This window comes from Diabrotica virgifera, chromosome 5 (genome assembly GCF_917563875.1).
Source record: "Diabrotica virgifera virgifera chromosome 5, PGI_DIABVI_V3a".
Taxonomy (NCBI): Eukaryota; Metazoa; Arthropoda; class Insecta; order Coleoptera; family Chrysomelidae; genus Diabrotica; species Diabrotica virgifera.
In genome coordinates this window covers 143,562,519-143,577,466 of record NC_065447.1, presented here as the reverse complement: position 1 = coordinate 143,577,466, position 14,948 = coordinate 143,562,519, and the positions used below count along the sequence as shown (strand labels likewise).

At 38.1% G+C, this 14,948-nt stretch overlaps 1 protein-coding gene across 2 annotated transcripts in view; it reads right to left on the bottom strand.

Moving 5' to 3' along the window:
• The window catches only part of LOC126884457 (NFX1-type zinc finger-containing protein 1-like), a 297,539-nt gene that overhangs the window by 135,789 nt on the left and 146,802 nt on the right, over positions 1-14,948 (bottom strand). For both annotated transcript variants that reach the window (XM_050650391.1, XM_050650392.1), the window contains exon 9: positions 2,607-3,198. In XM_050650391.1, coding sequence (XP_050506348.1) covers positions 2,607-3,198 — 592 coding nt within the window. The remainder of the gene's footprint in view (positions 1-2,606; positions 3,199-14,948) is intronic.

Genomic DNA, 14,948 nt, shown 5'->3' with positions numbered 1-14,948 from the left:
AATGTTTTTATGTGTTTGAGATACCCTGTAGGGAGGAAAAACTACAAGGGTGGGTAGACATCAAAATGATGTTATAGTCGTATGTTTTGTGAACATTTTGTTTTTTGAAAACCCTGATATTCTTAGAAATTAGACGGTTTTATTCTTCAACATGACGTGTTTTAACCGAAACAAATCATAATCAACAATAAAAAAATAACAGTTATAGTCAATAGTTATAGTATTGGCTACAAAAATAATTACTAAATAGTTAATAATTACTAAATAGTTAGTAATTTTGCCAATTTTGGGAAAATTGTCCAAAAACAAAAAAATTCCCGACTAAAATCACTAGCCGGTTGTGTCTTGGGTTTAGCGAACCGACTATAACAAATCTTTAAATACAAAAAGGCACATAATGTTAACAATTCTGGCCGACACCTTAAGAGTTATTAGTCGACCAAGTGAGCGGTATGCACAGCGCAACATAAGAGAGACGAGATTGTTTAACGGATGCTCTGTGATGTTTTGGGTGGAATTTATTTGAGAGTAAGTATGGATTTGGTGTCTACGTGGAGGCTCTTTAAATAGTGACAGGTACATTGCACAGACTTTCTTTCTTTGAACACTTTAGTCCTTTCGCACTATATATATGGGAAATAATCTCATCTTAGTGTATGCTAAGACATGGCCTCCTCACGTATCGCATGTCGTCAGTTAAAACACATATTAAAGAGTAAAACCATCTAGTTTCTTTATTAGATACATAACAAACATAAATGAATAACATAACTTCGATGAATGTTCAAACTTTTGTTATAGTTAAAACACATAAAGAACAAAACCGTGTATTTTCTTTGTTTCTAAAGGTATCAGGGACATTCAGAAAACAAAATGTTCACAAAACATATATATTATACCTACAATACGATTTCGATGTATACCCACACTTGTACCTTGTCCTCCCTACCGGGTGTCTCAAACTTAACATAAAAAAACATTTCTTCTCTTCAACCCGGTATAAGTACAAAAAGAAGTTCGGGTAAACCTTTGCCCAACTGTGTAAATACCAAAGAAAAATCTAATATAATAAAAATTAGCGGAATCCGTTAATCTGTTCACGAAAAAATCAACTATGAAAATGAGCATAATTTTAGGTGTTGCATAACTTTTGAAACTACACTCACCGGCACAAAATTCCGCCACCCAAAATTTTTGATTAAGTTTGACAATTTAGAACTTTATTATTTGTGCTCCGATTTTCAAGATTCTTGCACCAGTTTGTAGGTACATGTATTTATATCGTTTTGGTATTATTCCGGTAACACAAAAATTTTGCTTGCATGGCATTATACAGGTGTGAATGAAAGCATTGTATTTTCTCCTAATTTTAAAAAATTCTGTGGAAAAATACAACAGCTGATTTTGTTTCATAGTCCTGTCATATTATCCCGGAGGCATCACTAAATTTTTTGTTTTTTGAATTATCCGAATATCTCTTTTCTTGTAAGAGCTGTACCATTTTTTGTAAATAAAAACACTGATGGACTCGTAAAATAGAGGGTTTACTTTTATTTATAGCTCTTACAAGAAAAGAGATATTCGGATAAGTCAAAAACCAAAACCTTAGTGGTACCTCCAGGATAATACAAAAGGAGTAATAATCATAATAAGCCCTTCTTTTTTTCACAGAATTTATTAAAATTAGGAGAAAATACACCTCTTCCATTCACCCCCGTATAATGCCTACTAAGCAAAAAATTTTTGTTACCGGAATAATAACAAACAACATCAATACATGTACCTACAAACTGATGCAAGAATCTTGAAAATCGGAGTACAAATAAGAAGATTGTCAAACTTAATCAAAAATTTTGGGTGGCGGAATTTTGTGCCTGTGAGTGTATGTGAATAATAATTTCCTATAATAATAACGAGGTAGAATAATTCCCATGATAAAAACAAAATAACACAACCTACCTAACCTCTCCTGTCAATACTCTGAACATACACATTTCGAAAGGGGGGCATTTCGTAAATATAGAGGTTTCTAAACTTTGGCGCATCCAACAAGTGGAGAAATCCTGCAAAAAATCGTCAGCTTCCATAGTGCGCCCCATAGGGAGAGAGGGCGCAAGCATCATAAAGCGACATAAAATTTATACCCTCACCAATTAGCTGGTAATATTGTCCGACAAATTTTAAGGGTACTCCAGTTGTCAGATGCACCAAAGTTTAGAAAGCTCGATTTACGAAACGCCCCCTTCCCGAAAATTTTCCGAAACAGAAAAGTTGTCTCTGGACTCGACAGAGTATTTTATAGTCATTCACTATATAAATTTTATAGTTCAATATTTCTGTGGCTTGGTTCTAAAAGGACCAATGTCAATTTTTTGTTTTTTGTACAGCTTTCTTTTGAATTTAATATTGACCAAACAAAATGCAAAAAATTGATACTGGCCCTCTTAGCATTAAGCCACATTATGTGACTTGGTGTTAAAATGGCCAATTTCAATTTTTTGCATTTTGTTTGATCAATATTAAATTCAAAAGAAAGCTATACAAAAAAACAAAAATTTGATATTGGCCCTTTTAGAACCAAGCCACAGATTTATATTAGTACGTACCTATGAATTCTGCGTTCACGTTGCATTTCAAGCATTTGTCCCAAGTAAGCAGCTAAAATAACAATATTCTCCGCCTCATAACCATTTAAGACCAAATGCTTTGCCAAATGCATTAAAAATTGAGATTCGTGTACATTTTTCTTGCTGTTATCATTACACGAGGTTTCTGCGTGTTCGTGATCAATAAAAAATAGTGTATGTTCAATTCCTATAATTTTTGGTCTATCACGTACCGATTCGTGATCATGTAGAACTGGATAAATGGCAGGTCTAATCAAATTGGCAATTTCGGGTCTCATTCTATGCTGTATATTCAATGTATGACATTCCACGTTATTGTCAACCATTCTTTGGAAAAGACTTATATTTAATTTATACTTTGTTTCTATATGATAACTAGCTGTACTAGGTTTTAACTGCTGATGATCACCTATTAAAATTAAATGTTGACAATGTGGTGTAAGAGCAGTTATTATATGGGATTCTAACACTTCGGCAGCTTCTTCTACTATCACTATTGGACTTCTTAGAGCTTTTAATGAAGTATTAAGACGAGCTGCACCCGTTGTTGTCATTCCGACAACTAAAGCTTCTAAAATGAAAAAGGTGATTTAATTATTTACTTCACATGCACAAAAATAAAATCTATGAGTAATTAGTAATATTATGGTAGTATTACGTATAATTAGTAAATAAATAAATAATATTATTGAAAATACTTTATTTTTTGTATATTCTGTACAGGCGAGGTATTTGTTATACTTTGTTTTTAAACCAGGAAGAGTAAACTAAAAAGACAGATTCACACCCAAGAAAGTCACTAGAAAAATCACCAAATACATATATGTCCTTTTTTGGTTGATCATGTCAGTCCTCGACGTTAATTCATAAATATTATATTATTCTGATTGTGACGGGTAGTTCTTTCAGGACGACAGACTCACTAAAACACAGGTTAAAAACAAAGTCATAGTTATTTATGATATTAGTGTTAAAAGTACAATTTTAAGGCACGCATGTGAAGGTTTGCAGAATGAGCGAAGCGAATTCTGCAATTCACATGAGTGCCTGAAAAATGTACTTATTAACACGTATATCATACAATATTTTTTCTACAAACGTCTTATTTATCAACAATTATAACTTATTCATTCTCAATAGGGCTTTTCATCGATTGTCGTTTGTTTCGAGCTTCTGTCATGTGTTGTATAATCTGTGTATAATATTAATACATTAAGGTCTCTTTTTATGCGGATTTTTGTATGCGATTTGTATTTCATCCAAAAATTTCTATTATTAATAACTAGAATAATTAATATTAACTATTCCCATACAGATGTCATTAATCTGAGGGTTTGCAATTCGGGTATTCCCCTTGTTCCATGATGTAGCAGGTAGCTATTACATCAATCTGAGTTTCGCATTGAAAGGTATAACCTGTAATTCTTTTGAAATTAAATTTAAATGTTTAAGTATTTAAGAGTTTAACGCTCGGTTTCATAATCAGTTAAAGTGGACTTTAAATTTTAAGTTGGTACCTTTATCAATGCAACTCATATGGGCAAATGTCAACGTTAAAGTGAACTTTAGTTAATGTTCACTTTAAGTTGATTATGAATTTATGAAACCGGGCGTAAATGTTGCTGATTTCAAGTTGCAGTATAATAAACAGCACATTTTGATTTCTGGATTGAAACATTTAATTAAGTGTCATAAAGTTTTATGTTTCATTAGAAGAGGTTTTTGCAATTTCAATATCGTTAGTCTGCGTTTTTAATTCTTTCTTTAAGATTTTATTTGACCTAATGGAGAAAAAAACATCAAACACATACAATTTTTGATGGACAAACGTCCACCATTTTATGCGATTTTATAAAACTACGGAACGTATCCCTACTTTTTCAATGCAAGTAAAGTCTTTTTTTATGTGATTTTTTTTATGCGCTTTTCTGTAGAACGTATCCACCGCATAAAACGTTGCCTTACTGTATATACGGATTATACGACATGTGACAAAAGCTCGAAACAAATGACTGAATGAAATGCCCTATTACAGGACAATATCTACAAAAACTTTTACTTGAATTTGACTGACATTCCATTTTTATATTTTTCTTGGCATTACATCAAAACTGTTACAAAACTATACTGTCAATACGTAAATCATAACAACTATAGAATAACATCTTACTTTTATTGTTGTATATTCTAACAAATGTTAATAGTTTTTTTCTACAAACGTGTTAAAAATGCAATAATACAGTTTAAATTAAATTTTAAAAAACCTTTTAAACCACCTTTTTCAAATTGCGCAAGTTGTAGGTATTATTAATATTATTGTTAATAAATGAAATATAAATATTTTGACGTTTCACAATTTGACAATTCACTTTTAACTGCAGTGCCTGAAAATTTTTAAAGCACTAGTGCTTTAAAGTAGCATTTTAATGCTCCTATGGAGTGCTAAAAATTGCATTTTTAACAGGGTTGTAGAAAAATATATTTAAGATAATTATATACAGTTTAAAATAAGTAAAATAAAATATAATTATATCTTCTGTAAAGAAAAAATAACATTATACTTATTACTGCCATCAAAACATTTTTTTATTAACTCCTTGAGAGATCTGCAATCTGCCTATTAGGCAATAAGCGTTTTTCTGACAATGAAGCTGATGACATGTAGGGTCTTATTCCAATGAATAATCTCTTTTAAATATATCTAAACCTAAGTTAAACATTGTTGGTATGATCTTAGAATAATTTGCCTTAAAAAACTAAACTAAAATCTGTGTGATATAGATAGATCGGATGGCAGTAGACGTTTTAGCCTACGGATTTCATTTGCATCGCGCACGTTTAGTTGGGCCGCTAACCGAATATTAAAACATAATAACAATATTAGAATGATACAATACACAACACAATATGTACAATAGCAATCACGCTACACGGAATCAATCTATCTACACATTCAGACTCGTAGCTTATCACATTTCAATCCAATGCGATAACAATCAAACAGCGACACACAGTCGCCTATCCATCGTCTCCAGATCGGAGATGGCTACTACCGCTCACTGCGGATACGGTTCCGGCGAAACGCCTCTTCAATACGAAGCGCGCCCACCTCGGCAAAGTTCCAATTTAATACATTGCATATCTGCCGTTTTGAGTTCTCCTTGGTTCAGTACTCCTTGCTTGTCTTAAATAAGCTCTCGTCCTCGAATACTTCGGAGAAGTGGAAATGAGTGGGGTATCGTGTTGCGCGAACGCTGGAGCGCCAACGGTTATCTCTCTCGATGTCGTGCTGAAGGCATATGATTACATGATACGTCGCTAAAGAGTTCTAAAAACAACTGTTTTTTATATAAAAGCATACTCGAAATCTAAAAATTCAAGGTATAACGCAGAAAACACAAAAAATCGCTGATATAATTTAATTAACCTAAGATATGCCAATAGTGTCAAAATTTAATAAATTTCACTAGTATCAAAATTTCATAACAGTGGAGTAAACTTGCCTACGGTTCGATCAATTACAAACAAGCAATACGGCGCGGTAAATTTGAATTACTCTTCCTGGTTTAAAAACAGAGCATAGTATTACGTAATTTTATAATAATTTCACATCTATCAAATTTAGCTTTTCTTTACGCTTATTTTAATTTATTTACAGTAACACTATTTTAACACTATAGTCCAATAAATTACCATTTTGGAGTGTAATTTCCAGGGGCAACTCGGAATTGCATGAAAATTTGGATTTACGTTCTACTTACCCTCCACTTTAAAGATGAATTTGTGCCGTTGGTTGCTTTTACTTGGGGGATGACATTTACCCCTTCTCAAGGTGTGAAAAACGCATGTTTAAAATAAGGCCGGAAATGGATAAATTGACTTATTTTAAACAACTTTTGTTCTATAAAGTTTTTTACGTAAGTCAATACTTTTTGAGTTATTCGCAATTTAAAATGTTGATTTTTTGACAAAAAACTACGTTTTCAGACCGTTTTTCCGAAATAACTCAAAAAGTAAATATTTTATCGAAAAAAATATTTTTAGCAAAAGTGTAGCCTATAAAAAACGAAAAAAATGGTGTACAAGTTCACATTCTCGTCCCGGACGTCGAAGAGTAAGGTCACTGCTAGCACACCCCACTCTTACCGACGAACAGCGAGAAGCCTGAGAGCACCAAGTGCTGAAGAAGCGGCGCACGGTTAGCCCTAAGCTATTAGTTTGGAACCAGAGTGAAAAACCAACGACGCTTGGCCGTGTAAACCAAAAAGGTAGACGGATTGCGGGGTTTCAGAGGAATACTCTGGCCGTGGGCTCGAGCGAGTTCGCTCGCCCCGAACTCTACCTAGTGTTCACACACGGTTACAAGAACAAGTGCGAGTAAGGGGGCCAAACTAACTGCGAAAAAGGCTTTCAACGAGGGACCCACCAGCAGCAGGGTAAACTGCACCCATCAGGTAGTTATAGTCACTGTCTAACGCCGGAAAAGCACGGAGGGGTGAACAAGCCACCTTTATCCCTGGGGTTTACCCCCCAGAACACCTTGAGGCTGAGGTGCCCTCCGATCGCTAGACTTGCATCCTCCCCCATTTGTCATGCCTTCATCTGTAAGGTCCGTCAGCTCCACCCGGTCGCTTCGTCCTCGGACGACGACCTCGACAAGCGTTGCCACCACCACCACCACCACTACAGCCACCACTACAGCCAACCAGTTCTCTTCCTTGCAACAGGAAGGCACTGTACCCCCATCCAGAGGCTACAACCGTCTCACGGCGGAGCTGGACCTCGAGACGCTTAGCGCGGAGATGCAAATCGTCCGCGATAAGTATCGCGAGGCCTACCTTCGCATCGAGCGGGACGACGCCTCCAACCCCCTTCTGCAGCGATATGCAAACGATTTTCCGCCTCTAAGAACACCAGCACAGGCTGGTCCTCAGCGTCAGAGCGCTCGGAATATACATGGTGCCATACCAAAAATCCCAACCCAACCATCAAAACAAGCACCCCAACATTCGCAACAACAACCATCTCAACAGCAACCCTCTTCTCAACAACAAGCATCCATCAGCACTTCAAACAATCCTGAACCCAACGATTTCGTCTTCCAAAGAAGACAACTAAGACAAATGTCTTACGCCAATGCCGCAGCCAATCCACGCCCCAAAACCCAAGCCAGAAACCAAAACGTCATTAACGCCATAAACGATCCTACACTGTCCGAGTATCTCATCAAAGATCTCCCAAAAGATCTTTGTAACAAACGCACCTTCTTTCGGCAAATAAATGCCACCACTCTCCTGTCCAACAAAATTCACTCTTGCAAAGTTCTCTCACATGGAATCGCACATCTTCGACTTTTCAATCCGATAAATGCAGGGGATATTGAAAAAGCTATCCACACAGCAACTGGCCAAACCATGGTTACGGTCCACAGCCGTAGCAGAAATGCTAACACTTCCGCCAAAGAGCCCACCTACCTCCTCTGCATTACTGGAATCGACGTGGATTACTCCGAGCAGGAGGTCACCGACTTGCTCACAGAACAGCAATTCCCGGTCGAAAGACTGTGGAGAGTCAAAGCTTATAAAACAGGCAAGGACTCTAAAGTGATCAAGGTGGTGACCAAATCCTTGGAGAAATTCACGTCAGCATTGAGCCGAGGCATAACTCTAGATGGCGAAATCTACAATGCCGAACTTCCTCATGGCTCCGACCCTACAATCCCCACTCCAAAATATTGCAGCAAATGCTGCATAAACGGACACTCCATCGACGAATGCCCTCAAAAAGCATTCGTCTGCCCCCACTGCGGCGGCAACCACAAATCCAGCGCCTGCACCAAACAGCAGGAACCCAAATGCCCGAATTGCGGCGGTGACCACCCCGCATACTCCAACAAGTGTCCACAAAGACACACCATCCCCTCCGCCCAACACGAAATACAGCCACTTACGATCGAAAGATCATTCCCCCCTTTCGAACTCCCTACAGAAACAAAGAACATCTTGTCTATTCAGACTGCTCTGTTGCTTAACTTGTTGCCCGAACTTCGTGAACATATCGCTGCAATCACGGCTAATCTGATTAGCCAAGTCTACGACCACTCGACAGTGGTCCACGGGTACGGGAGCAATGTCACGGTGACATTCCGCTCCAACCACTAAACACCCTCCCTTTATGGATTTCACCCTAGGCACAGTCAACTGTCAGGGTCTCTCCAAAAAGAGACCCCTCATCAAGAATATCCTGTCGAAGCATAACATCCAGATCCTCGCACTCACAGATACTCTGTCGAAAAACGATCCACACTTCGCAGGATATTCGATCATCCATCGAAGCCGCTGTCAGGTTTCACGTGGGAATGGTATTCTCGTGAAACACGGAATACCGCACAACACACACACATTCCCACAAAATTTTCGTCCACCTGATGTGGACTTCCTGGCAATTGACGTGCATATCCCCAATAACGAAACCCTCACGATAGTCTCTTACTACAAACACCCGGATCAACCACTCAACAGGCATTTGATAGAGTACTTTTCGAGGCTCGGCAAGGCTGTGTTGATGGGCGATCTAAATTGTAGACACACACAGTTTGGTGATCACCGTCAAAACCCAGAAGGCATCCGCCTCACGGATTATCTACTAGACCTTCCCATTTCAAGAATCACCAACACTGAATTCACGTTTTTGAACGCCAATGGGGCCTCTATTGTCGACCACATCCTAGTTACTAGTAACATTCTGGATCGGTTCGGGGATAGATGCCACATAGGCGATTCAATAACGTCAGACCACGTACCTCTTCTTGTCGACACCGACATACTCATTCCAAAACAACCAAACCCTCCAAGATCTATAAGAGACTATCGTCACGCTAACTGGACTGAATTCCAAAACTTCATCACACAAAATCTCCCTATGTTAGGCGAACTCGATACTAACGATAGTATCGACACCAGTGCAACCGATATCGAGAACCTCATCACTGAGGCGATCACGCACGCAATTCCACTCAAACAAATAACCTATACATCACCGGCACTTCCACAATACATCATTGCCAAAATCCAACAAAAACGACGTCTTCTACGTCAATACAAGGCCAACAGAAACCCACTAATCAAAACAGAATACAACCGGATCTGTGCCAGGATAAAGAGGGAGATATCTGTCCTAACGGCTCGCCGGTGGGAAGATGCTACCTCAAAACTGGACTACAGAGACGGAGGTAAATTCTGGCAAAAATTCAAAGTCCTAACAAAACAAAAACTATCTCAACCATCCCATCTGTTGGTCAACAATCACATAGTCAATTCCCCAGAAGGGAAAGCCGAAGCATTCAGAAATTCGCTTCAAAACAATTTTCAAACGCCAGATAACCCGAACTTTGATCGCATATTTAAATTCAACACAGAATACATAGTAAATGTTACTCTCAACCACTACATTCCAGTCTATGATCCTATCATGGACCCCCTCACCGACAGGGAAACGGAGAGCTTTTGCCAAATCGGCAAAAACAGCGCTCCCGGACCTGATGGCATCAACCGAAGGTGCCTCAAAAAACTTCCAGAGAGTATCATTCCTCTTCTAACTAAAATATTCAATGCATGTCTCAAAAACAGCCACTTTCCTACTCCTTGGAAAGTGGCCAACACCATCATGCTTTTGAAAAAAGGCAAACCCCCAACCGACGTGGAATCCTATAGACCAATTTCATTAATCAATACTCTGGGTAAAGTTTTTGAGATAATCCTAAAAGAGAGGCTCAATAACTTTCTCGAAAACCACAATATCATACCAAAATTCCAATATGGATTCCAGTCAGGTAAATCTACTAAACATGCATTAATAGATTTCACTACCAAAGTTACTCAAACCATCAACGATGGTTCATTCGCCATAGCCACATTTCTGGATGTGCAGAAGGCTTTCGACCAGGTCTGGCACGACGGGCTTGTTCGGAAACTTCTGGACATCGGGCTACCATTGCAATTTACCAAAATTGTACACTCCTACCTCCACAACCGTACTGTCAGAGTTAAAATAGGCGATCAAAAGTCCACCCCCTTCACTCCACAAGCTGGAGTTCCCCAGGGTTCAGTTCTAGCGCCGCTGTTGTACATCATCTACAACAGCGACATCACTAACCAAAATATCCCAGGTACTCGGCTGTTTCTCTATGCAGACGACACGACTCTGCTCTCAACTACCTCTCGATACAACCCAAGACTCCTCTTCAGAAGAGCCCAGGCTCTGTTGGACGGCGTCGGCGAATGGTGTTGTAAGTGGAGAGTCACGCTGAACGCGAACAAAACAACAACAATTGTGTTTCGCGCCCCTTCTGTGTCAAATAGAATCATTTGCAATGATGACGACCAACATCCTCTGAGTCTGTTGGGAGAAAGGCTTGTTGTTAGCCCGACTGTGAACTATTTGGGAGTACTGTTTACCAGGACTCTCAACTGGGACGCAGATCTAAAGGCAACTTTAGATAGGGTAAGGAACAGGGCCAGACTTCTCAACGCTCTCTCGGGAAAAATTGGCAAGACACACAAGAAGACTCTCATTCACACTTACAAGACCTTTATTCGACCCGTCATGGAGTACAAATCATGTATCTACTCTCTTTGCTCAAGACAAAAACAAGAGAGGTTGCTGAGGACAGAGCGTAGAGTCTTGCGTAGATGTAACTATGAGCACTGGCGATATCCCTCAAACGAAATCCATAACATCTCGAACACCCCCAAAATCACCGAGAGAATAAACTCTCTGAACAGGAACTTCACAATCAAAGTAATCAACGGCCCCCCTTCCGACACACAAGAATCTCTCAAATGTTCCTGTTCATCTTCCGGCCACGTACTCCACCGAAAGCCCAAACGCAAAAAGATTCACGTACCGTCCGCTCTAATGCAAACATGCATTGACGTACTCCCGGTGGAGTACGAAAACATCCTTGAGGCTACCCCGTTAGCCTACCGTACCCACCTCTAACATTTCCTCTTCCCTACCCCGAACAGGGAGAAGTTGGTTTTTTGCGGTTTCCCAACTTCATTGCACAATTATACCTGTTCGTCCCAAGAAAATAGCCGCAACTATTTTCTCCACTCGAACGCACACTGTCCACGCTGCGCTCAAAGCCACCTCCTGACCGCCGACGAGGGACGCAGGTTCGCCTGTCGTTGTACAATGGTTTCTAGGGAGACTGGTCGAGAGCAAAGCACGGACAGTACACATAAATGTCTATGGAACCAACAACAATCCATCAAACTTTCTTCTCTGTTGACTTCTTAGCCTTCTGGACACCACCGTCCGGCATAACCCAGGATCCAAGAACACCAGGACACGGCGCTAGCCCCAGTGTGTTTTTCGGACTGTTTGCTTTTGCTGCCAACACTAAACATTCACCTCAAACCCTAAAGAGGACAAAATCCTAAACGGGGAAGCACATTGAACGCATTTCTTCTAAGCAATTTCTAGACAAGCAAATCAAACAATGTGATGATGATGTGTACAAGTAAAGTCTACAAATTGAGTAGAAGCAAAGTTGTAGCTCATGAAAAATACGTTCTTATTCGTCTAATTCCAAATCGAAAAATTCGACGCGAAATCATTGAAGAAAGAAGCGTTTTTCGGAAAACCTTTTTAAAGTATCGAAAAAAAGCTTATTATTTGTTTTTTACAGAAGTTTACAGCACCAAAAATAAACGAGTTACACTGAAAAAAAAAAGTTGGCCCCTTTTTTTTGGTAAAAAAAAATCGTGAAAACCTGCCTCTATTTAGCACCCTAAATGAAATTAATCGTTTGGCTTTACCATCTATTTTAACTGTATGTGTATTTTTTATATGATCTGTAAATTTGATTGGTTTGAAGTGCTTATTTTTAAAAACATTTGGTTTTATAGTAAAAAAAAAAAATTCTAAAAATTTTTGAAAAATTTCATTTTTTCAAAATAACTTAAAAAGTATTATGTAGTGATAAGCAAAATCTTAAAGAGTAAAAAAATGTAGGTTTTGCTATTATAAATATGCTAATTTCATTTTGTTTCCCCGTAAGACAAAAATTGGTTAAGATATGGCTGTTCTAAATTTGCATATATTAGTGATTAGTGACCCATTCAAGCTTTCTCAATTATAACCCTTTCAAACATAGACACTTCAAACCGGTGAGACTAACAGATCATATAAAAAATAGATAGGTAAGTAAATTGTTTGTAAAGCGGTAGCGATTAATTTCATTTGGGGAGCTAAACACGGCCAGATTTTCATGATTTTTTACAAAAAAAAAAGAGGGCCAACTTTATTTTAAGCATAACTCGCTTATTTTTAATGCTAAAACTTTTGTTAACACTTATAACAAAGCTTTTTATAAACACTATAAAACAGTTTAAATGGGTTTTTCCCGAAAAGTGCTTAATTTTTCGGTGATTTCACCTTGAAATATTCGATTTGGAATTATACGAATAAGAACGTATTTTTCATGAGCTACAACTTTGTTTTCATTTGATTGATAGACTTTACTGATACACCATTTTTTTGGGTTTTTTATAAGCTACATTTTTGCTAAGGATATTTTTTTCGATGAAATATTTACTTCTTGAGTTATTTGCGAAAAACCGTCTGAAAACGTAGTTGTTTTGTCGAAAAATCAACATTTTCGATGGCAAATAACTCGAAAAATATTAACTTACGTAAAAAACTCTATGGAACAAAAGTTGCTTAAAATCAGTCAATTTATCAATTTCCGGTCTTATCTTGAACGTATGTTTTTTCACCCCCGAGAAGGGGTGACTGCCACCCCCAAGTAAAAGCAACCAACGGCACAATTTCAACTTTCAAGTGGAGGGTAAGTAGAACAAAAAATCCAAATTTTCATGCAATTCGGAGTTGCCCCTGAAAATTACACGGTATCGCCGAATTTCCCGTTCATTTACTGGGCTACTAAACATAATTAATTTATATAATGCAAAATATTTCCCTGCTAACAATGCACGCTAATTATCAAATTTAACATATTGAATTTACCCTCAAAACCAAATTTATATGGAATCACTATGTATTTGAAACCTGCAGCTTTTGGAAGCTATATGTGTAAATATTTTAGTTGAAATGATAAGAAGAAGAGTTGCCGTGCCCAAGGAATATATAGCAGGAGGAAGTTACGGGATGCCGAGTTAACCAGACAGCATAAGACTGATCACGTAAATTTGTGTCAACACCAAAACTGGAACATTGGAAATTGGAAAAGTGTGCTATGTTCAAACGAAAGTAGGATGTGTAAAATCAGATAATTAACGACTTTCGTGTACTTAGAGGGCGAGGAAGACAAGCAAGAACGGAAACTGACAGATTTGTTCATACATATAAAAGAGGTCAGGTTCTGGGTAGGAATTATGATCGAAAAAAAAAATCCTTTAATTTTCATCCAACCAACTTTAATAGCTCGCAGATATGTTGATTTGATTTTATAATCTGTAGTTAGGCTCCTGAGAGATGCGATGAAAGAAAGTTTAATTTAGCATTAACTCGCTTAAAATAATAAAAAATATCAGATGATTCCATATAAGTTTGGTTGAGTGTATAACTCAGACTGCCTGAACGATTTAAATATCATGTATTTATATTGTGTGTTCCGTTATCAAGAACTCTCTACTGAGATCCCTCGTATCGTCACACCTTTTAAGTCTGGAACAGCGTCGTGGAACCCAGACAGGTTTGGCGGGGCTAACGCTAAAAAACAAATCCGACGCAACGTGGCGCGGCAGGCTTTGTGAAATAGAAAAATGTAACCTAAAAAGGTAAAACCTGAAGACGGGGTTCAACGCAACGTGAAACAACGAAATTTCTCTATCTGATCTGATGATCACCTACAGTGGGTGATCCAATTAGTAGAAAAACCTCAGAAAATTTTATTCTTTTTTTAATAGTGGTACCTAAGTAAGTTTTTTCTTTATACGGTTCACAGTTGCCTTTGAAACTTTAGAAATGGATGCTATGTTTCTGTTGGAGGGAATACTATTGAATAATAAAGTTTGTATTTCTGCTATTTTCCTTGGTGAGATGTCTTTGGCTTTTCCCATGATGTTCTGGTACCACTAGTGAAACAAACGTGCAATGTTCACTTAGTACAGGGCTGTCAGAATATTAGTCCGTTCTTTAACGGTAAAATATTGCAAAACCTCTAAATTTTAAAGAACCGCTTGGATTGACATGAAATTTGGCATACACATAGCTAACAAGTCAAAGAAAAAAAGTGATATTGTGCCGATATGTGCTTTTGCCCTGGGGGTGGCTTTCACCCCCTCTTGGGGGTGA